The sequence below is a fragment of the Lepidochelys olivacea genome (assembly GCF_965140295.1).
Source record: "Lepidochelys olivacea isolate rLepOli2 genome assembly, chromosome: 2".
NCBI lineage: Eukaryota > Metazoa > Chordata > Testudines > Cheloniidae > Lepidochelys > Lepidochelys olivacea.
The window spans coordinates 90672956-90698312 of record NC_140412.1 but is presented as its reverse complement, the minus strand read 5'-3'; the positions used below and the strand labels follow the sequence as shown (position 1 = coordinate 90698312).

Here is a 25357-nt window from a genome sequence, read left to right as displayed (position 1 = left end):
AGAACGGCTGTGGAAGAGGCTGACAAATAGCACCATTGTAGGAGCCAGGGTTGGGAGGGCAACGTAAGAAATGAGTGGAAAAGCAGTGAGGAACAGAGTTGTGAAAGATGTCAAGGATGACAGAAAGAAGTTTGAACTTGATGCATTGCAGAACCACCGTCTTCAGTTTATAAAATACCAGTTATAAAGGTATATTTAAGGAAACCCATCTACCTGCAAATGATTATTTTTATATCATACAGTCTTCTGCAAAGAGCAGTAGTTCTTATTGAGACAATAGATTATTGTATCATTAATTACTGATTATTTCTGTAAACTGTTATTCATATATATTTGCTTTAGCTGCTCTATCTATGCACAGGATACTAACTACTGAAAAATACAGAGTGAAATTCAGAATGTTCTCTGGGGCTCCTCTTTTTTTATGTCAAGATACAAAACATTTTTTATCTTGAATGTTTAGAGTCTAGATTTATTCTACTGATGACCAAAGCCTTCATCGTAAAACAAAGCTCATGGGATAAGATGTTGGTCTTGTGATCCGTGTTTCATTCCTGGGCCTAATTTCTTATTTACTGGGACTGGGGGGGGTGCTTCAAAAATAGGATTGCCAACTGTGATTGGATGAATTCCTGGAGGTTTCATCACATGCCATTATCTTTAATTAAAGATTAATCTTTAATTCCTTGAGACTCCAGGACAATCTTGGAGGGTTGGCAGCCCTATTTGAAGAATGGGTGTGTTTCCTGTCTCTTTGCATTGACCCATACTGCCAAACTAGGAATGGCATGAAGTCCCATTTGGTCCTATTAGTTGAAGATGATGTCTATGACCTGGAGCATTTCAGAGAGGATTGGAACGAGGAAGTCTCCCAGTGAGGATGAAGATGGGAGGATGAAGACTGAGGACAAGTCACTGTCCTCAGAACTTTAAGGATAAATACTGGAATTCAATACTGTGCCCACTTTTAAAAAAATAACTCCACCCATTTAAACATTTTATTAACTCAAACAAGGAAAACTTAAAAACTGTCTCAATTTAGGCCACATCCCAATAGCCATGTCTGACTGTTCCCACTATGTCAATAATCCTAACACTTTGGTTTTCACTTTCTTTGTTAATCCCTATATAGCCAGTGAAATTGCAGACAGTCCTACTAAAATCTGCACAGCAGGTGCTGTGTAATGAGACTCCGCTTGCCTCACTGCTATGTCCAAAATGTATGTAGTAATTAGTCACTTAATAGAAATACGATATTCTGTTAAATTGACAAGGAGTTAAATTAAAAGAGTCAGAAAGACTGTGTTATTTTTATAAACTAGGACTAACGAGATATACAGATGATGGAAAAAAGTTACCTTGGCTATTTCCTTAGCTACAAGACAACACTATATTTCTCTTAAGAGACAGTGTGATTGAGAGAGTTACAAAGAAGACCCCACAGTTCTATTGCTTAGAAAGTCTTCAGACTGCTTCTCTGAAAAGTTATCAGATATTGAGTCATCCCACGACAGATCAGGAATACAGTGATGAAAATAAATGTGCTTTGTTTCTTGGCCAACTGCCCAAAATAAAAAGTAGAAAAATACCACCCATGTTCACAGGTGCTTCATAAGTAAAAACTAACTGAACTGTGTATGCTGTAATGCAGAAACTGTAATACCATATGTACTGTGCATGGAACAGCCACTGTTGAGTCTTTGTCATTGGACTCAATCTTGTCTTTGCACTCCCCTGAATCTAGTGACTTCACCAGGCTAGGATCTGCTGTGTGCTACCTTTCCCAAAGTGGAGTTAGCCCTGTCTACATGAGTGTTACATTACAAAGGTTGGTGCACAGTGACTGTCCTCCACCTGTGTTCCCTGAGTCAGGGACAGTTGTGCTCAGTGCTGCTACTTCTGGGTCATGGATGGTGTGCTTCAGGCCTCCTCCAACGCCAAGCTGTCACTTAAGGTACAATGAACCCCCTAAACATTATGGAATTTTTGCCATTGACTTCAATGGAGCCAGGATTTCTCCCTGTTCTTAGATATCACAACACTGTAAACTCAAATTGGGTTTTAAAAATGTAAACTATTAATATCTTATTTGTTTTTTAAAAATCACCTTGAATTTCTGCCGGGGATTTTCCTGCCTGTAAGGAAAGTTAAGCATTCAATCTTGTAGTTTATGAGCAGTTCCACAGCATACCACTTCCATCCCTCTGACTTACTCTTCCCCAACACACACACACACACACACTATTCTCTGACCTCTTCTGTCAGTGGACCACAGCGCCACAAGAGGTCTGACCTCCCCAGCTTTTGGAGAGACAAGAGGAGAACCAGACACAGTCAGACCCCTCTGTGCAAGGATCCCCCACAGAAAGATCTTGGCCAAGTATGTTTAAAGATACAACATTATAATTGTGATCAATATTTTCAAACAGTAAAGTTAGGAACCTAACTCCATATTTAGGTACCTATATAAGTAGCCTGATTTTCAGAGGTGCTGAGCACCTAGCAACTTTGATTGAAATTTTGGTTCCTAACTTTAGGCCCCTTCATTTGAAAAATATTAGCCATTATTTGTAATATAATACATACATCCTTAACTGTGCTACTACAGATATCATGGCTTTTAAAACATTCTTTCATTTTCCTTCATCTAATTGACATTTCTCTGTGCTGTTGATTTATTTTGTGCCCTTCTCTCCTCATGAACAGTGAAGCTTAAACTGGTTAATTTCACTTTCTGGGTCAAAGTTATGTGGGGTCAGCACGAGTGTCTGCCAACAGGCAGAGACACAAGGTGGCTACAATCTCCTCTTCCCCGGGGACCTGCAGCCAGTCCAGGTAGCCACTATGATAGTATTAATATCCCGTAAACAGCCTTGCCATGAGCACTGCTAAAGAATTTCTGACTGAGATTAAAGCTGCTCTCACTTGGGGCTAATCCCCATGAGATATCCAGCAAATTACACTGAGGTGACATGGACCCATTGTTTATAATTCATTTCCCTCTGCATGTGTTCTCATCGTATTGTGTTTGGGGGGCTTTAATATTACAGGTGAATAATTTAATTAAATAAAAATTGTGCATCGTTACTAATCTTAGATGGTTTAATAAGCCACCCCTAACTCTTTTTAAAATATCCTTAATTTTGTGTCAAAAAGTCCTTGATAGTGTTTCTTTATGAAAATGAACTCCAGACAGAAAAAAGTCAGAGCTACAGGGCCCGACTGAACACTAAGCTTCCATGACTTTGCAGAGAACACTTAATACTCCACAAACTGATGTCACACTACTCTTAGTGATGTGATCATAGCTGAACTGATTGACCACTAGTACAAACCATAACAGGCTACAGTGGAGTATATACTAATGCCAATATCCTCCTGACAATGAAAACCACCTATAGAGGGGATTAAATGTGCATACACAGCAGTGAGAGTTAATGGTAGTGGGGCAGAAGAGATGGTGATGTTGTCAGGGTGAGAACTGTGGAAGCCTTGTGGTGAGTCTACCTGATATCCTTGGTCTGCGTTTTTCACAGATCCTTTGCTTTATGCAGAACCTCTCCTGACCATTTTATGAGGTCATCGTTCCTGTCTCAGCAATCTGCCAAAAATGGGTTCCCCCAAAACCTAATTTTTCCTGTTATTTGTTTCTTCTCCCATGGGTATTTCCGCAGAAGGGGAACATTAGGGTCTTAGTTATTGCACCCAGACATTGTCAAACACAATTTTATTGCCACATAAGAGACACGTATGATGGGTCCAACTCAGGCTTTCACCGCAAACAGAATCTTTTCAAGACTGAAAAAGTTGGGTTAACTTTTGTTGTTTTGTTTTTCTTTTATTTTTCATGTGCCTTTTAACATTCTGATTTTGATAGATTCCAAAAGTTGAAGTATGAAAATATAGAAAGAGACCTTTTGGAGGAGTTCCCAACTGACTGTAGCAAGAAAGTATCAGAAACTTCACAAGCTTGTTCTTGTGAGATTTCCAGCTTAATCTCTGCAATAAAGGCAATCAGATTCATCCAAATGTTGGCGTGATGATCCAAGAGGAATACTCTGAGGTTCATTCATACAACTAAGAGTTTAGTAATGGTGCACTCCTTGAAGATCAATAATATTTTTGCTCCAAGACTATCAGTAAGTTACTCATTTTCTGAGGAAGGCGATGGGACCCTGTCTTAGACAGCTTGTTAGTGATAATCTCCTTTTGAATACCCCACTTCCCCTCTCTGTTTGTCTTTATGTAGAAGTCATATGTGGTGTATCTCCATTAATTTGACCCAACAACCAGAGTTGCTCCTGCATTGTAGCTGATGAACTGTATATGACAAATTCAGTCCTGGCAAAAGCAGACACAACTTTGTTCATGTTTTTGGAGTTGCACCAGGGATGAATTTGGCTGTGTATCTTCCCCTTAACTTGAAACGGATGTAAATAAATGGATGTGCTAAGACCTTTTGAAAACAACTGCCTTCTTCACATGGTACTCACCAGTTTCCAAGATGTGTTTTGCTACAGTGGTGAGTGAGTATGCAATTGGTGAGGTTTTCTTTGGCATACCTGGTTGTTGGTTGGCCTTCTGTACAGGTGGCTCTCATTAATATGAGAGGAAAATGTCTTGGCTATCAGAACAATGTATAAGCTGTATCCAGAAACCAGGCTTGAATTGCTAACATAAAATCAGTCTCCATTGCATGACGTAACATTGGCTAAATTCCACCTCCTTCTGCTGCCAAATTGGTACATATTACCAGTATTGGAAGACATATCTTTCTTTGGGTTTATTGTTAAGACTTTGGGGGCAGATTTTCAAAGTTTTAATTAACTATAATTAACTTTTGTGAGCAAATGTCAAATGTGCTTGAGCAAATCAGGTATGTGCACACTCACAGCAGATATTTTCATGTTCACGTGTCCAGTAGGCACCTAATTCACCATGGACCCAATCCACTCCCCAGTAAAGTTAATGTGAAAAACTCCTATTGCAGCCAAATGGAGATGGATCAGGTCCCATGTGCATATACAGAGACCTGATTTGCTCATTCAGGTTTGAGTATGTGCACCCATATGTTACACGTGAACTTTGTATGCATGAAGATAACTTTGAAAATCTGTCCATTTAATTAATTAAATTTAAGTTAACAAACATAACTACACAAATTTGTTTGGGCAAAGGTACCCTGATGCAGAACTCTTTAATGCTCTTATTGTAAAGCTTGCCAATGAACAGTTTCTTCCAGCTGGAACAATATACCAAGCAAACTAGGGAAATATGGTCTAGATGAAATTACTATAGGGTGGGAACAAAACTGTTTGAAAGACCGTACTCAAAAAGTAGGTTCGCTGGCAGACTGGGGGGACGTATCTAGTGGGGTGACAATGGGGTTTGTCCTGTGTCCATTACTATTCAATATTTGCATTACTGACTTGGATAACAGAGTGGAAAGTATGCTTCTAAAATTTGCAGATGGCACCAAGGTAGGAGGGGTTGCAAGTACTTTAAAGTATGGGATTAGAATTCAAAATCACCTTGACAACTTGGACAATTGGTCTGAAATCAACAAGATGAAATTCAGTAAAGACAAGTATAAAATACTACATTCAAGAATAAAAAAATCAAATGCATAACTAAAAATCAAATGCACACCTAGCTAAGCAGTAGTACTGAAGAAAAGGATCTGGGAGTTATAGTCAACACAAATATTAGTCAACAATGTGATGCAGTTGCAAAAAAAAAAGTCTTGTATCATTCTGAGGTGTGTTAACAGGTGTATCATAAGTAAGAAATGGGAGGTAATTGTCCCATTCTACTCAGCACCTGTGAGGCCTCAGCTGGAGTATTTTGTCCAGTTCAGGGCACCATACTTTATGAGATATATAGACAAACTGGAGAGAATCCAGAGGACAGCAACAAAAATGATATTTGATATATTTAATGACAGTTTAGAATGAAAAGAAGTTAAATAACAGGACATTTTTAGTCTTGAGAGAAAAAAAACTGAGTGGGGGGGCCCTGATAACAGTCTTTAAATATGTTAAGGACTGTGATCAGTTGTTCTGGTTCACTGAAAGTAGGCCAAGAAGTAAACAACTTAATCTGAAGCAAGGAAGATTTTAAATATAGCATTAATAACAAGCATAAAATCTAAGTGAAAGTAATTGCCCTGGTCCTGCATGATGGACTGATTTTAATGGGAATTAAAGGCACTCATCATTTCACGGGACTGGGCCCTCAGTTTGGTATCGAAAGCTAGTTGCCCTTTGTTTTGTAATATTTTGAAAAGGGTAGGCCTCAAATGGGATGGTAAGCTTTGTGAATTTTGCCTCTGCCCATTCGCTCCTCCTAAGTGTTCCTCCATCCACAAGCTCAGAAGCTGGTGTTAAGCGCTGGTGACAGAAGATGCCACATCATGTCCTCTGACCTAGAAAACATCACCAACTGAATGCACAGCTGTATGCCATGATTCCTAAATAAGGGCCCATTGCCATGCCCAGAAAACACACATACATTTGTATAAAATCACATAGTCCTACCAGCTTCTGATCTCTACCATCTTATGGTATTAAGAGAAAAGAATTATAAATAGCAATTTGCTTTTGGCTGGACACACCTCTCCTTAGTTTTTCATAATATCTACTTGTCAACCTTCTTTTTTCATATTCTGGCATGCCTACCAATGATGATGATAATATTTAACACTTATGTAGCTCTTTATATTTTCAAATCATCATACAAACATTCACTTATGAATCATCCCACTGTCTTATGAGGTAGTGGGAAGAGACAGAGCCTGGTCCCAGTCTCAACACAGCAGAGACTTGAGAAGTGTGTACTAGAGAAGTGTGTCATGTTCTCTGCGTATATAAAATCTCCCCACTGTATTTTCCACTGCATGCATCCAACGAAGTGGGCTGTAGCTCAGGAAAGCTTATGCTCAAATAAATTTGTTAGTCTCTAAGGTACCACAAGTACTCCGGTACTAGAGAAGTGTGATTTAAAAATCAGTCTAAATAAACAAGTGGAAAGCCCTAATTTTGATGTAATTAAACCAGTTTAACCCTTGCTTATATCAGTTCAGCTTATGTTGGTAAGCTGCTGACACAAATTAAACCTATTTAGTCAGTGTTTACTTCCATTTAAGTGCATATACATATTACAGGTTTGCAGTCATGTAACTAGCTGAACTGTGTATTTTTCTAGTATTGACTGGGACTTCATGTCCACCATCCCTGCATCCACAGTCACTTTCCCGGTGTTTTCCTTTATTCTTAATTTAAGATCAACAAACATAAACCTGAGCTTGAGTTTTCTCCTGAGTTGACTTATTAGGGTTTTCCCTGCAAGATCTTAGTCACTCTTTTGCCTCAACAACTCACTATCTTTGATCCATCTGAGTAGAATGTAATGAAATCCTCCTGGTCTGGCTGCCAGATGAGTCAACAGAATAGATCGACATCTCCATGCACAGTTCTGGAGCCTCTCACAGGTAGGTTGAGAAATATTATTATCCCCATTTAACAGATCGGAAACTAACACAGGAAGATTAAATCACTTGCCCAAGACGCACACTGTCTCTCAAAGCTTGGATTAGCATTCCTGGCTCAAGCTGCTGAACTTAGTTTAGTAGATCCTGCTGTAAGCTTTCTCCATCTGAAGTTTGAAATCAATATGTGCCATACTTTGTCAAGGCAAATACTGCTCTTGTCAAAACTTAATTTAGCCTTTGCTCTGCAATAAAATGCTAACAGCATATCTCCATGGACCATTAAAAACTTATTGTCCTAACAGAGAATCACATGCTTAGTTATTGTGCCTGAATCAGTAATATTTTATTCAGATAATTCTGTTTTACTAAATGCTTGTGTCCACTAACATTATTTTTGCACGTGTTCCCTTTGCCACGTGATTTCTATTGAAGACACTGACATAAAATACACTTGGTGGGCTAATCAGACAAGTAAGTTTTTAATTCCACCAGCATCTGAACTGAAGGCAAGAGGGAGATCGATAGCCTGAGTCACCTGGTTGCTCAGGAAAATCAGCTCGATCTGCCCTTCTGTAGTATCCACCCCTCTATCTATGTGAAACTTCTGAAGTGGAATTGTTGGCTGCTATCCTTCCAGTCACTCTGCCAACTCATTTCAAAGAGCTAGTAACCTCAGTTACTCATTGGCACAGCAAGACAACATTAAACCATGCTTCCTGCTGAGTGTAGGGGTATCCAAATTCACCCTTTGGCAAGGAGAATCCTTTTTGTACACTATGCATTGTTTCTGAACATTCCCTCCGTTTTTCCCCCTATATCCCTTCCACACTGTTCCTAGAGAACTGGGCCTACTTGCTTATTGCTTTCGCTCATCTGTGTATAAAAAATAAAAACTCACTTGTATTTCCTTGATACTAGTCCTTCCCCTAGACGGTGCTATTTAACATTAATTGTTTTTCCTCTCCTCCTCTGGTCCTTCTGACTAAACGTGTGTATGAGGGAGTGAGAGAGAATGGCCACCTAACGTGTCCAGTATGTTTCCTTCCTTCTGACTCTTGACATTTCTTTTTTTGTCTCCCATTCTGGAGGTTCTGCACAAGGTTCCAGCAGCATCAGTGTTGATGTATCACTTCCCATGTATTTCAGAAATCTCTTCCAAGTGCCTCAGCAAAGCAATATGGCATGTGACCCAATAATGAGAACAGGAAATGAGGTTCACTGGTTTTGCTTGTCTTCTTCCATTTTTCCACCTTTATTTTTCTTTTGAAGCTATACCATTTTGGGCTGTGATCACCAAGTGGTATCACACTTGGTCAGTGTTTGATTGGGAGACCTCCAAAGAGAGCCCAGACTAAATTGGCACAGCACTTTTTGAAGATTAGAATTTGTCCTGATTTAGTGACTGAATTGCAGTTGGTATTCAGTGACAGGTTGTTGTGACTATTGCATATGTAGGCCAGATTGTTGATTTAAAGCCACAGACAATGTTGGGGGTGAGAGGAGATGGAACTGTAAGTGAAACTCCAGGTAGAATTAGATGGAACCCCAGCTAGACTTCCTCCTGACTCTTTATGGTAGCGAAATCAGAGTGTGAGCCAAATGAAAGGAAGCAGCTTGTAGGCTCCTCATGCCAGGCCAGTTCTTACCTCAGCATTCCCTGTCTCTGGTGCAGATGTGTAAATCCTGTCCCCATCAGCGTATTAGGAGGGAAGCCACTCACCTACTGAGCTGCAGGGAGTACTCAAAGAGGATCTTTGTTGTGTGCTCCTCTGTTTCTGTCTTTGCTTCTACTCTTCTCAGAGCAAAGGTCCCCCACTGCCAACACAAACTCTTCCCTCTAAACCCTCTCAATGGAGGGGAAGAGGAAATGAATCAAGGGGGCCATCTCTTACCCTGGCCTCTGTGGGGAAGGAATTGAGAAATAACCCATGCATTGAAAAGAGCTGTGCTGCTTGGTCTCTCCAAAGGCAGTTTGCTTGCTCACTTCCACACTCCTCACCACTTTGTGAAGACTATGTGGCAACGGGCTTCTGGTCTCTTTCTACCTTCTCTCCTCCTCTTAATGGAGTAGCAGTTCAGAGGCTGCCCTTCTCTTTCCCCTCCTCCTTCCCTCACAGGGTGAAAGAAAAGCTATTTGGAACACAGTTTCATGTAATAATCAGATATTCTTCTTAACACAATCACCATAAAGAGCCCTAAAGCAGGACTGAATTAAAGAATTTTGGGGCCTTGTGCACTATGGAAATTGGGAGTTCTCCACCCTTCCTTAAACTAGACAGAAAAGAAGAGGCCCAGCTGCCTAGAGCTCCAAACCTGCTTGTGCATCTGCCTAGGGCACTAAACCGGAGTGGCAGTGTAACCCTGTGCGCCAGCTTGCAGTGCCACTCACTGAAGTTTGGCTTGCCCCTGGCACGATTGGGGACTACTGGGACAAACTTGGTTGGGTGCCAACTGAGGTTGCCATCTCTGTGGATTAGAAAAAATGGCCACTGTTCCCCCAACCAGCCTGACCCTCCATTTCCCCTCTGAGGCATCCCCCTGCCTCCATCAGCCTGAGATGCCTCTTTCTCCCTCAGGTGTCCCCCACAACCACCAACCTGACCCCCATGTCCAATAACCCCTACACCCACCCCATCCCAGGAGCCTCAGGTTCCCTCATCCTGGTCTCCCTCTACCATCCCTTCCCAAGAGCCCATGCTTCTCTCACCCTGGTCTCTGCACCTTATCTCTCAGGTCCATGCTGCTTTCCTGTGCTGAGAGGAGCAGGAGTCTTCTCTGCCACCTGCACATGGAGTGATAGCTGGGTACTGGGCTGGCAGTGCTCCCAGTGGCCAGGTGACCTGAATGCCCTAGTGGAATGCCCTAGTGGAAACAGTTGTGGTGCTCCTATGCAAAGAGTTCTGTGGACCTGATGAAGAGCTCTGTGGAGCTCGAAAGCTTGTCCCTTCCACCAACAGACATTAGTCCCCCAATAAAAGATATTATTTCACTTACCTTGTCTCTCTCAGATCCTGGGATGCACATCACTACTACAACATGGCAAATCAGTTCTGGGTCCAGTTCTGTTCAATGCCTTCATCAATGATTTAGATAATGGCATAGAGAGTACACTTATAAAGTTTACGGACGATGCCAAGCTGGGAGGGGTTGCAAGTGCTTTGGAGGATAGGATTACAATTCAAAATGATCTGGACAAACTGAAGAAATGGTCAGAAGTAAACAATCCAATCCAATAAGGACTTATATATCCTATTCTCCATGAACTTATCTAGTTCTTGGGGAGTTCAAAAAGAACTAGATAAGTTCATGGAGGATAAATCCATCAATGGCTATTAGCCAGGATAGGCAGGGATGCAAAACTATGCTCTGAAGTGTCCCTAGCTCTTTGCCAGAAGCTGGGAATGGGTGACAGGGGATGGATCATTCATGATTGCCTGTTCTGTTCATTCCCTCTGAAGTACCTGGCATTGAACGCTGTCAGAAGACAGGATACTGGGCTGGATGGATCATTGGTCTGACACAGTATGGCTGTTCTTACGACAAATGCAAGGTACTCCTCTTAGGAAGAAACAATAAGTTGCACACATACAAAATGGGAAATGACTGCTTAGGAAGAAGTACTGCAGAAGGGGACCTGGGGGTCATAGTGGATCACAAGTTAAATATAGTCAACAGGGTAACACTTCCCCCCCCCCAAAAAAAAAGGTGAAGGGGAAAACATCATTCTGGGATGTATTAGCAGGAGTGTTGTAAGCAAGACACAAGAAGTAATTCTTCTGCTGTACTCCATGCTGATTAGGCCTCAAACTGGAGCATCGTATCCCGTTGTGGGTGCCATATTTCAGGAAAGATGTGGACAAAATGCAGAAAGCCCAGAGAAGAGCGACAAAAATAATTAAAAGTCTAGAAAACAGACCTATGAGGAAAGATTGAAAAAAAATTGGGTTTGTTTAGTCTGTAGAAGAGAAGACTGAGAGGGGACATGATAACAGTGTTCAAGTACATGAAAGGTTGTTACAAGGAGGAGGGATAAAAATTGTTCTCCTTAACCTCTGAGAATAGGACAAAAGCAATGGGCTTAAACTGCAGCAAGGGCAGTTTAAGTTGGACATTAGGAAAAAATTCCTGACTATCATGGTGGTTAAGCACTGGAATACATTGTCTAGGGAAGTTATGGAATCTCCATCTTTGGGGATTTTTAAGAGCAGGTTAGACAAACACCTGTCAGGGTAGTCTAGATAATATTTAATCCTGCCATGAGTGCAGGGGACTGGACTAGATGATCTCTTGAGGTCCCTTCCAGTCCTACGATTCTATGATCGTATGATTTCTATGAAATTACAAGTAATTTTAAGTAACCAGTGAAAAAATCCGGGCACATTGCAACTGGCAATGCAGAATCGAAAAAGGCCAGGACAATTAAAAAAAACCCCAGCAAGTGGCAACTCTAGGGCCAAACCTGGTGTGATCCCTACGCAGGTGGACAGAGTGCACATTGGTTAATCCAGGTCTGCCCTCAGGGCTACAGCTTGTACAACTTTTGATATAGTTCATTGATCTACTGTAAAACAAGCATTATATTAATGTCCATCAGAGCATTTGGGCTATAACAGATGCAGTATGGATGACAAAACAAAATGTAAACCTGGAGAAATGGACTGATTTGGCAGATGGATATATCTTTTTCATACCATGATTCAGAAAGTAGCCTCTGTCTGAGCTCCAAAGAGCTTTGATTATATCCAGAGCATTAGTAAAACCCCTGGGATATTATTCCCTGTAAAGTAAAGACATTTGTATTTCTACCACTGCAGAGAGTAACTCCAAAGTCCTAATGTTGTATGAAACAAGCTGTAACTCCCAAATCTTTATATCCAGACTTAAGTCTCCAGAAGACAGCTGCTTTATTTCACACACATTAAGTATTTGAATGTCTGAGGTCCAGTTGTTTTTAATGGATGTCCAAAGCCTAACAGCTTCCAGTCACATAGCCTCAGAAAAAATTCCATTATTAGGTTGCTTTTACAAAAATAGGTTATGTAGCAAATAATATTTAACATCCTGTTTTAAAGTTGTTAATACACTTGAGAGAAAAGTGAATTTTTTATGGCTGCTTATAAGATGTTTTTTAATTAAGAGCCATGTTTTAGTTAAATAAAGTTTTTGCTAACTTTATATAAATCTCAGTCCTCAGGGTGTAACCCTTTCTTCTATGCATTTATCCCTGGATTAATGGCTCATCATTTCTCTCTTTACTTACATTACATGGATGATATTTGCCCACAAGGTTTAAATTCTGTATTTTTTCATGAGGTTTCACATGTAACAGCTCTGCATTTGAGATTAGTTTTCCTTTAAAGGAAAAGTCATTGGCTAAAAGAAGAGGGTGGGGGATATACTAGTGCTGGTTTTGTCGTTGCCAGCAAAACTTTGATCCAATCGGAGCTATGGAAACCAGGTCTTGGTAGAAAAAAGTACAAACAGACATCTGCTAAAGAGCTATAGAAACATGATCACATTCAAACAAAAGTTACAATGATCTGCTTAACCATCAAGCCTCACGCTCAATGTGTGTATTGTAGTGTTGTGATAGCAACACTGTAGTTATGGCTGAGGGAAGGCACTTTCATTCTAAGTCAGACACTTTAAAAAAAAAATCTCCTTAAGCTAAAATTGGGTTGAGAAGAATTATGAGCAAACAATGAATTGTTGTAAGCATGGCAAAAATTCCATTAAGCCAATTTTGAATTATCCAAGTACGAATAAAAGGGTTTTTTTCACTTGTTATAAACTTGGTTACCACAGATGTTTTGAACATTTTTGCATCACTCAAAACCAGCCTAATTTAAAAGCTTCAACCCGTCAGATTCTGCAAGCCCTCTGTACTTGGGACTCCCATTGAGTTATGTGAAGAGGAGACTTACAGGATCAAGCCCTTGGTGAAGATAAGTGTTTGTGGAATCTTCAAGGAAATTTGGGTTGGCAAAAGAAATGCCAATTTTTCCACTAGTAATGGCTGACTTGATCATCTTAACCCTACTCCTTCTGGACCCTCAACATACTCTGGTCACCTTTTCCTATTCTTTAGTCCCCGTCCTCCAGCGTTTCTTTTAAAATGTAGGGTCAATTAAAATTTAGTGTACTTTGGAGGCTTGTGCCCCAAAGTGTGCTACATCCTACAGCATATGTACAATTTATAATAAACTTCCGGGGTAGAGATAAAGTCTGGAGGGGCTGTCAGACCTGCTGGGTTCTTTTCAAGAGTATGTGTTTATTTTACAGTGTGATGTGAGATTCGAGTGTAATATGTTTGTGTGTGTGTTTATCTGGATAACAGAACTTGGAGCACTTTTTAAAAACCTGATTTTACAAACCATTACTCATGTGAGTAGCCTTTAGTCATTCCTGTTAGTCTCTCTGAAATCAGTGGGACAGCTTGTGTGAGTAAGGGCTACTGGCATTGTTGAGGAAAAGGATACGTAATAATGGTATTTGTTCTTTACTATGCAATTGCTTTATTTCCAGATGCATTTTTTATTCCAGCAAATTTCTGATTTGACAAAGCTCACATTCATCACTGAGGGTTAAATCAAAGTCAAGTCTGCGGTTTAAAAAAGATGCCACCATTTTAAAGGACTCGAGGAATGAAAGCAGCTGAACAATTTTTGTAAAGCATGAAAAATAATTTTTTTCATGTTCAGCTGATTTTAAAATCAGCTCATGTAAATTTTACCAACATTTCTAAAAATATTCACCTTTGGACTATGTTTGTGTTTCCAAAGAAATTAAAAAGAAATCTGTTCATTTCTATTTATTTCAGGTTTTGCTAACCTCGCTTTTGTTAGGATAACTATATTTTGGGCTGAAACCAAGTGGAAAAATCCCCTCAATTTATACTAAATATTGAGCAAGGAGGAAAGTTGCATTATGTTCTAGTACTGTATCTTAGTCTGGGGGACTAGGGCTTTCTTTTAATTTGCATTACACTACTTTAAATAAAAAAGCCTCTGTTAATCTTGCTGTTATTTTAAATAGTGATTTTATAAGCATCAGGCACTGCAAAAGGTTTCTTTAATAATAAAAAGTAAATAAAGAGGAAATGCTGATCTGATAGGAATTTGCTATAAACTTTTGCTTCAGCAGTATAAAACTTTGATCTTTTCTCTGTCCTGTTCTCTGATCAGCTTCCCATTTTGCGTCAGCATTTGACATTGTAATGGACTTAGCCATACTCATTTTTTACTTTTTGTACATCTATGGTAAAACTTTTATGCTAGAGGAGAGCAGGTCGAGTGTGAATAATCAGGGATTTTCTCCATTCAGATCAAATTGCTTTTATAATACGGACCTAGCATTAATATTGTTGCATGATTTAATTGTTAACATTTGTATTAGCAGTAACAGGAATATTTTAGCATAAAGTAAGGTCTAAAGATGCGAGAGAAATCTTTATTTTAAAAAATCCTTTTGTGTGATATGAAGGCTTTTGATGGGAAAATATCTTTATTCAATAAATTTCTAAATGTTCTGCAAAGCTGCAATTTGAGTTTTCCAATCCCTAATTACATTTTCATTTTACATTATTATGCTATGATGCTGCATTGATCATACTTTGTAACATACATTACCAGATAGCGGTACCAGTTACATGAGAAAGAAAGGAAAAAGACATCATCCTTGCAGGGAGACCTCTGGGTCCATGTGTAACCCATTGAAGAACCAATTGCAGGGATGGGCCCATTATTTCCACATACTCTTAGTTCTAATGGAGTAACTGTCCACTAAAATTAATAGGAGTTGCAGCCACATAGCAGAGCATGGGGATATGGCCCCACAGTGTACAGAATATCTGAGAAGGTGGTGTATAAAAAAAGTAATGTTAGAAAAACATTTAATAGTGTATTTTAATTTATTTGACTGCAATGAAGCAACTGGAAACAAGAAGGAGAGCCAGCACCATGTGAAAGCATTTTGCATTATTGTCTCTAAAATTAGACAGCATTGTTACTTATGTTACACTGGTTACAAAAATCCCCCTGTAGTGAGGGCCCAAGAGCTTCTGCTCCCTCTACAAATATTGTTTCTTTCCTTATAAATTATAATGGTGATGCTTTTTATTATCATTTCCCCAGCTCAAAAGATAACACAATCACATTTGTTCTGGGAATTTATACTTCCTTTTGTCTTTACATCCTACGGAAGCAGTGGCTTCTGGCTTCTGCCAGATGAGGTAACATTGCATGCAATAGCTGTACAGATTTTTGGGGGTTGGGGTGGGTGGGAAACGGCTGGTTGGTTTTAATCTCTGTTTTTTTTGGCCCTGACAGCTTGAAAAAAAAGTAAGTCTCAGCTGTGTTCAGAGAACCATTTAGATCCTTTTCTTTCTTTCTCCATTTACCAAAACAAAACCTCTCCAGCATTTCAATAGCTGTTAGGATGTAACGTATTCCGTCTCTTCACTTTATCATCTCTGAGTGGGGTAGAACACTAAAAGACTATGTTATATGTTAACATACATGTACACATGTTGTTTGCTTGAGGTTGTGTGTCTGACCTGAATGATCTATGGCAGGTGTTCAGAGAGAATTTTGACAATACTGGAAACAGGTTTAGCTTTTATAAATCTGCCAACAGATGCAATTAGAATGGGACAAAAACCATCATTTCTCAATCACCAGACTTTGAGGTCCAGCAAGAATACATGAGAACCAAAAACAAAAACAGTGTGTTGAGCTTATGAGTATTTGTGATTAGGCCATTGAGAGGCTCACGAGAACTCTAGCCAGCCTGAGAATCAGTTGCACTCTAAGCCCCTTCAGAAGAAGCATAATCAATAGTACATGATAAGAGACATTTTCCTGCCATTATGAATCACTTGATGTCCTCTTTGATCCAAAGCACTGAATGAATTTTTTATGCGTAATTACCTGAATAAAGTGTGGTTTGCACATTGCTGCACGTTAGTGTGTGCTCATGAGAAAAACTGCTGGGTGCTTTACTTCCATCTAGTGAATCAGGATCTAAATCCCTATGACCTTGTTAGTTTTTCACTTGCAGGCTTTCTGCAGCAAACATGTGGCTTTTAGTTGTCTTAATTACTTAATGACTGTTCCTAACCCTTTAATGTAAGGTCGTTGTTTCTGGCATTAAGTGGTCAAAACCAGCATTTTCATATCCTATTGTTCCCTGACCTTAACCACCAGAAATAGGAGTCAGATTAAGTGAGAACTTCAGTAATGAAGTTACATACTCAGTTATTTCTAAAATGTAAAATCTGAAATTAGAAGTATGGTATATACACATTTTAACTACATTTTAAAAAACAATAAAGTTTCATTAATAAAGAAAAGCTTCACTGCCAAAGAAAGATTTTTGTTTTGCCTTGTACTATATGAAAAACTTGCAATGACAGATCTTATACTGTAACAACAGTGCATTCATTTAATGTTTGATAATGATACACACTGGCTTCTTTAGCCAATATATTTTTTTATTTATGACATGGAAGTATTAAGTGGAACTAGTTTCCTTTTGCAGTCCTTATCTTGTGTAGTGGTAAGGATGTAATACAACAGTTGGTGCTCATATCACTGTTGTTCAGTGAAGTATGAAGTTTTATCAATTTAAATTTTCACAGGGGAAATTGTGAGGGGTTAGGTAGTAATTATTTCTGAGAAAAGATGTTGAGATTCAAAAAGTTAAATCTTCATAGCTGTTGAAACAAATTGTCAACATCACATGTCAAAATATACAAAGTAAATATCCTTAAATCTAGTACTAATCACTTCTCAAGAAGGATTTTTCTTACTTTCATAGCTGTAAATTTCCACTATTCTCGATGGAAATATTTTGTGTGCATATACAGAGAAATTGACGCTTATCAACACTGATAAAAATCTAATCCTTCCAAACCTACATACACAGCATGATTGGGATTGCTTGGTAAACTGGGAGCAAACAATATTTGTTTTGATACAGCAAAATCTGAGGTTATGTATATAGGAACAATCTAGGGTATACTTACAAGATAGAAGACTGTATCCTGGAAAATAGTGCTTCTGAAAATAACTTGGTTATTATAGTAGACAACCAAATGAACATAATCTTCCATTGTGATGCTGTGGGTGAAAGGCTACAGTAATCCTTGGATGTACAAACAAGGGGATATTGAATAGGAGTAGGGAGGTGGAATTTCCTCTGCATATGGCATTGCTGAGACTATTACTGGAATTCAGTTCTGGTATCTGTACTTGAAAAAAGGTTGTTGAAGTGTTCAAAGTAGAGCTGCAAGAATAATTCGAGGTCTAGAAAATAGTACTTAAAATGAGAGACTCAAGGAGTTCAATCTATTTAGTTTATCAAAGAGAAGATTGAAATGACTTGATTACATTTATTATTACCAACACAAGGAAAAGATATCTTATAGTAGCAAACTCTTTAACCAAGAAAGGTATAACAAGATCCAGTTACTGGAAGTTGCAGCTAGACAAATACAAACTGGAAATGAAGTGCAAAATTTTAACAATAAAGGTAATTAGCCAACCAAGTAATGTGATAGATTTCCCATCACTTGGAATCTGTAACTCAAGACTATATGTCTTTCTAAAATATATAACCACATAAAATATACAACCACAATTTATGATTTGATGCAAGAATTACTAGGTTTACACAGTGAGTCAGATTAGATTATCATAATTGCCCTTCTGTCTTAGAAACTGATGGAGCAAGTCCTGGTCCCCTTGAAGTCAATGGATAAACTGCTAATAACTTCAACATGACCAGAATCTGGGCCTGTGAATCTGTTTCTGAAACGAAAAATGTCCCAGTTCATGACAACTGTATGTAGCATATATTGCTTTAGCTGATCATAATTAATTTGTTCAGCAGTCTTGTGGATAATGTATGTTTAATTTCCATTTAAGTTTGCTTAACCATTAATCAGTGGATACTTAAAACCATAACATAGCACTGATTCTAATAACATCTTAAAGTACCAATAAACTGCTGTAAATTGGACAAGCGTTAGCTGTGTGACACTTCAACTCCATAATTCGGGATATCATAAGAAAGTAAGTTTTTCATGGTTTTCAATTAAAAGCAACATTTCCACTCTAAGTCAATGTGATTTTGATGCTAAATTATTATTAAATATTTATCATAGTTACAGCTTGCAAATTTGTCAAATAGAGTCTTGGAAATTCAGAGTACATCCACCAAATGGATAATTCACAGATTCAGTAGGAAGCTTTTGCTGGGAAAATGGGCTTGAAAAGCAGCAATGGGACAACCACCTGTTACCTTTGTTTTAAAAGCTATTTTTAAGTGAGCTGTTTCCTAATGTTCCTCAGCAGAGTAATAAAGTTCCTCCTCGCCTTCATAATTTAAAATACTTCTTGGATCATTGCCTTTCTGTGAATTCACTGATTTCTATAAAATATGTTTTTGGAATACTAAATTGTACTTTGAAAAACATAACTTCTGCCTCTATGCACAAACGGAATGGCTCACTGTGTTGTACCTGGAAAATCATTTGTTTATCAAGAAGCTAAATATGATTTTTAAGCAAAGAGTATACAGTAATAGATGGGTTTCTCCAGATGTTTTTTCAGTGTCCAGACTGAACAAGCTACAAGCATGTCAAGTTTTGCATTTTATTTCCTCTTTTCCCTTTACTTATCATATATGCTATGTATGTTGGAAAATACATCTACTAAGGTCAGAACCAGGCTCAAAATATAGCTGATCCTCAGTTGGGCTGATTTTGTGACATGTTTCTAACATCAAAATATCTAGAACGAAGCATGGTATGTCATATATCACTTCTCATGCAACTTGGTATTGTGGAAGTTATCCCAGAATATTTGTTATGTATTTAAAAACTTTGAATAACGAAAAGGTTTTAGGGTCTGATCTTGAGTGATGCTGTGCACCCACAATTTGAACTGAAATTAATGGCCAGGCACAAATGCTGCATGAGAGGCAATTTGTGACTTGGTACAAAGCCCATTAAATGAATGAAAATATTTCCATTTGACTTGCGTATACTTTGGATCAGGCACATAATGAATATTGTGTTGAGTACCTTCATACTGGAAGAGTGCTGAAACATTGAGGTGACTTCAGAGAAGATAAAGAATGATGGATCTAGAGGTACTGAGTTATGAGAAGGTTAAAAGAGCTAAATAGGTATTGCATAGCTATGTGACATCTAAGTGGAGAACACTGTAATGATCTACAAGTATTTGATGGGAATAAACAGCTAGAAGGGACTTGAATTAATTACTGTGGTACAAAGTGGGAATAATTAGGAGTGAGGGGATGAAAATAAAACAAAGAATATTTAGGCTGAATGTCAAGAAAATCTTCTGAACAGTAAAACTACGTAGAATGTGTAGTAGTCTTCCGCGGGACGTTAAATGAAGATTTAAAATCTAGAAACTTTAAAATTACTGTAGATTTTGTACAAAGCAGTAGAATATATGTTGTAGGAATCATTTCTACACTGGCATAGAGATAAAGTAGATGACCTAAAGTAACAGATCTTTTCTTTTCCTGATTTTAGTATAAACTAAAGGTTTCTATTGACTTCAGTGAGAGTTGGATCATGACCTGAAACAATGATACAGTTGTGAAGCAAAGTTGGTGTGATTCAAAGCTGTACTTATAAATAAAATGTTAAAATAATAGAGAGAAGAGTGTAGCATAAAATAAAGGAGAAAGATAGAATGGTGGGAGCTGGATGTATCTGATCAGTAAGAGAGAAGAAATGCGAGTTGGTTGAGAGACTGGGCAGAAGGCGACAGAGGATGTTCCACTATTATAGTAGAAATATTAACATAACACAGTTTAGCATATTTTGCAGTTAAATAGACCTGAACCAAATCACCAGGTCCAAATGTGCTTGAACTCAGAGGAAGTTTGATTCTGGTCCATATCCAAACCTGGCTGCTCAGGCTCCTCTCTAGTTACAGCATTTTATTTTGTATGCAGAATTCTCTTTTACTTTTCCAAGCAGTGGTATCCACCCAAAAACTGTAAAATGTCTTAAAGTTTATAGCCACTGGCTCATGTTAGCTATCAGAATGAGAAATGACCACTAAGGAAATTGTTTAATAGAATATGTTAGAACACCAGACTTAGAGATTTCTTACTAGTGATTGATTGCTGTTACACCCATATTGCTAATCCCTAGTAAATGAAAAGGTATGAACTCTCACCTTTTCAATTCTCTTCCTTTCATAACCTCAAAAAGACACACATCAGACAGTACATTTCTGTGGAATTATTGTGTTGGTTGAAGTCAGAAGGTGAGGTATGCAATAATCCTGCAGAAAGTCATTATCTGGCATGCCTAATTGCCTAATTAGACATTAAAAAATACTGTGTATTTAAGTGAATAGAGATCACTGCTTAAGTCTTCCAAAGAAATCATAGCTCTGCCATCTTTAGTTAATCTTTAATTAAATAGTGATAAACCATGGTGAAGACTTTAATAACTCTGCTTTAGAACTCTGCAAAAATATTTTAAACTGTAGAGACTAGATTAATTATGGAGTTTTCACCAGTTTTGGTGTGAAATTTCTAGCATCTTGCTTTAAATTTTAATTGTATAAAATACAGCAGTTTTCTTGTTTGAAATAATTTTCAATCTGCAAATAGCCATTCTTACCTGCCAGAAATTTTTGTGAGGGCCAGGCCAAAGCAAAATAATACTTCACCTATGTTATTTTTCATAAGTAATTTCACAAATAACTTTTCTTGTGCTCCCTCTAAAATGTGTTTCTTGAGTGGCTTCACTTTCCATCAGTTTTGAATTCAGATGGACTATTCATTTGTGTAAAATTACCCATGTATATAAGTATTGGGAGATTGAGGCCTAGGTTTTTAGGACAGTGCATTAAAATTCCTAGCTGTTACAAGTTCTGGAGCCTCAGTAGATATTACTGAGAAGAGTTACTCTCCAACTCTGTCCTGGACAAAGTGACTAGAATGATGATGTGAGACTATTTACTAATTTGTTATGAATCATAACTTACTAAATGTTAAAGGTTGGACCCAGGGGAGTGGCAGAGTGCTGCGATGATGTAACATGTGGATTTGCCATGAAGTTTTCTTTTTCATTTTCTTCAGGCCTGAGTCTACAAGGGTCAGGTCCCTGGTAGTTTTTTCATTGGAACAGAGAGGTGCAAAGACATAATGTCCTTATTTTCTGTCTTGATATTTAAATAACCCTCCCTGTTTTGTACTCACTAAATGTTGGAAAATGAAAATGTTGACTTTGACCTGCATTTCAGTTAAGACTCTTTAAGCAAATAAAATTTTAATCAGATCAAACTGTATTAAAGTCAATGTTTCACAAGTAGACAAAATTAAACAAAATTAAGAAAGATAATCATGTATCTGTTAATTTCACTTTTAAAACGTTTTAAAATTCAATATTTGTTCTCTAAATTTTTTTCTTACTCTTTTTGAACAGGTTATTTGGTGTCACTTCAGTAATTAAAACCAACTGCTCAAGCACCTGGAAGATCATAGCAAACCAAGACCTCGTCTGGTATCACCATGCCAATCCCATATTACTGCTGGTGATGTACTACACCCTGGCAACTCTTATTCGCCTTTGGCTACAAGAGCCCATTGTAAGGCTCTTCCCACTTTATTTTTTCTTTCCACTTTATGAAGAGAATAAAGCCGCCAGAGTAGAATTTTTCTAATGCTCACTAGTGATTGTAAGATTCTCAGATTGTTACTGGCATTTGCAAACAGTAGAACAAAATTTTTATGTGAGGCAAGCTGCTGTCTTAAATACACTCTTTCTGATAAGTCCCTCCAGCTCTTACATAGGTAGTCCTCCTAAAGTCAATGGGACTACTTATGTGATTAAGGGCTACAGGATCAAAGACTTGGGTCATATCTACACTACCTGCTAAATCGGCACAGCTGTGATCAATGCAGTGGTGTTGGTTTATTGGGTCTGGTAAAGACACACTAAATTGATGGGAGAGTGCTCTCATATCAATTTGCATACTCCACCTCCCTGAGAGCCAGAAGTTTTGTCGATGGGAAATCTTCTCATGTCACAGTGTAGACACCGATGTAAGTCGACCTAAGTTATGTCGACTTCAGTTACATAATTTGTGTAACTGAATTAGCATAACTTAGATCGTCTCACAGCATTAATGTAGATCAGTCCTTAGCTTACTTTTGAATTGTGAAGGTCTGTGTGAATATTGTCTACAGTAGGTAGGGTTGTTGGGTTTTTTTTCACAATGCAAAGCACCATAAAGTCACAGCAAAATGAGCAGTAAGTGCAGCACACAGGAGTTACTCTGTGTTTCATGGTCTTTACACAGCCTTGAAAATTTCCTCATACCAAAGGCAATAAAGAATGAAAATTTAAAAGCAGCCTCAAGGGTTCGTTGCCCAAAAACCAAAATATCAGCTGCAAGCTGGTGCAGGATACTGTAAGACATACATAGTTTTGCCTAATCTTGCAATTTTATCATGAGTCTAGCAACATTTGGTGTTTTTCTTAAAGCCCCAAGTCCAGGATTCATGTGATTATGTGAACATCTCAGCTTCCATTTTTTTAAAAAGTAAAGTTCATGGTAAGATAAATGCTGTCTTTGTACTATGACTTCTTTTTTGATGAAGAAGATACACCATTACAACATCTGTCTATAAAATGATATGTTCTGGTTTCTAAATCTTAGCGGCTTTATAGACTGTTTTGCTATGGATGGTTTTCACCTTTGATTGTGCCATGGATCAGGGATTGGTTTTTCTTTTTACTTGTTTTGTCTTAGAAAATTTTAGACCAAATTCTATTCTCAGTTACACCAGTCTAAATCCACTGTAATTCCATTGCAGTCAATAGAGTTCCTTTGCATTTATGCTACTTTAATGGAGATCTGAATTTGGTCCTTGTCTTTTATTGTAGCTGCCTATGTCTTCTGTTTTTACAATCTGAAACAATGTCAAAGCAGCATAGTAGTGAGAATCTCATCTTTAACTTATGGTACCTCCTCTACTTATCTAATTATTAACCAAGTTCAGAAGGCAAAGATGATAAATTTGCTGAATGGGTCAATCTGAGAGCAGATGCTATATCTCTGTTCTGATTAATGCAGCTTCAGAAAAATGCTCAAGGAATTATGCCCACATTTGGGTCCTGAGTTTTCAGGGTGAGAAAAAGTACTCAAAAAGGAGCATAAGTGGGATTTTAAATGGTGCATGATTGTGCTACTTCTGCGCAGAGATGAATTTAACCCTCAGTCCTTACTCAAAAAAATTCCCATTAAAGTTGTTTGGAAGTTTTCTTGAGTAAGGACCTCATGTTTGGGCCCTTGAGTCCTGCAATAATTTAATAAAACAAGAAGAGCCAATTTATCTCTTCTGACTTCAGTGAAGTTATATCAGGAATCAGTTTATTCACTGGATAATATTTAAAATATAAATCTAGGGCCTGATTCTTCACTCGCTCACTTTGATGTTAATCAGGAAAAACTTCACTATGAAGCTCATGTGAGAAGAGAACCAGGCCTCTACAATGCTGTTTGAGTTAATCTAGTGTGGATGATGGGGGTTGGGAGAACATTGTTAGTGCTACTCTTAAACTCTCCTGGAGCTGTGCACTCAACCATCGTAGTTGCTTGTATGGTGGGAGAACTGGAAGTGATGGACAAGTCAAAGGCAGCCTAGAATTATGAGATTGCTAGATATGAGACTAGCAATATGAGACTGCTAGATAATGCTCTTCTTGACCTCTTTTTCCTCATCCTTGAAATAGATTAAACAAGACACCATTTCCCACCCACACCCATCGCCACCTGAAGTTCATATAACTTAAAATCATTATCTCAATACCTCAGTACACTTAGTGTTTGTGTGGTCAAATCAATATAAATTCTAAATATATTCTAAATATAAATTCATTCTAAATATAAATATACATACATGTGTGAAATGTGCTGCTATGCTTTTGAGAAGTAAAAATAAATTAATAACTACTGCTTATTTAGGCTGAGCTTTTTAAAAAGAGAAGCTTAATATGAAGCTTGCAGAGTGGGTTTTTCAAATCCACCTAGATTATTTGGGCTCCTTACTCCCATGGGCAGATTTGTAATCTCAGCTCTATTTCATGGGTTAGACTTCAGAATAAGTGGGCTGATATAGAAGGGCTGAGAACCTCACAACCCCTATTAAAGCCCCACTTTAGAATCTTGGTTTTGAAAATCTTGGCCTGAGAAAGACGACAAAAGTAAAATTTTGTGCTATGCTGTTTCAATGGAGTCAGCAGATGGAGCTCAAATGAACTGACAAACGTTGTTCCCAGAGCCGAGTGGATATTGGTTATGATACTGTCCTCTTTTTAAAAAAAAAAAGAAAGGGAGTAAATCAAAAGCCAATTTAATTTAGGCTTCATTTGAAACACAGAAATAAAATATATCTATTAAATAGAAAGAATAAAATGGGAAGAAAAAAATTATAGAATCTTAGAATATCGAGGTTGGAAGGGACTTCAGGAGGTAATCTAGTCCAACCCCCTGCTCAAAGCAGGATCAGTCCTCAACTAAATCATCATTTTTCATCCTGTTGAGCCAGACCATTGAAAGTGAAAAAAATATGAAAATTACTTGACTAGATCAAAATCTGTTCTAATTTACATCAGTATAAATCCTGAGCAACACCACAGAAGTCAATGGATACTCTGGATTTTGGTTGCAATTTAGTAAAGCACTTAAACATATGTTTAAGTTCCATTAAGGCCAGTGGGACCTTAGCGTGTGTTTGAAGTTAAGCATGTGCTTAAATGCTTTGTTAAATAGGGATTGGTTTTCTGAATTGGGGCCTTACAGCAGTATA

At 38.1% G+C, this 25357-nt stretch overlaps 1 protein-coding gene across 1 annotated transcript in view; it reads left to right on the top strand.

Moving 5' to 3' along the window:
* PIEZO2 (piezo type mechanosensitive ion channel component 2) overlaps positions 1 to 25357 on the top strand; it is a 454253-nt gene that overhangs the window by 299003 nt on the left and 129893 nt on the right. The window contains exon 8 of the mRNA XM_084618523.1: positions 21969 to 22131. Coding sequence (XP_084474649.1) covers positions 21969 to 22131 — 163 coding nt within the window. The remainder of the gene's footprint in view (positions 1 to 21968; positions 22132 to 25357) is intronic.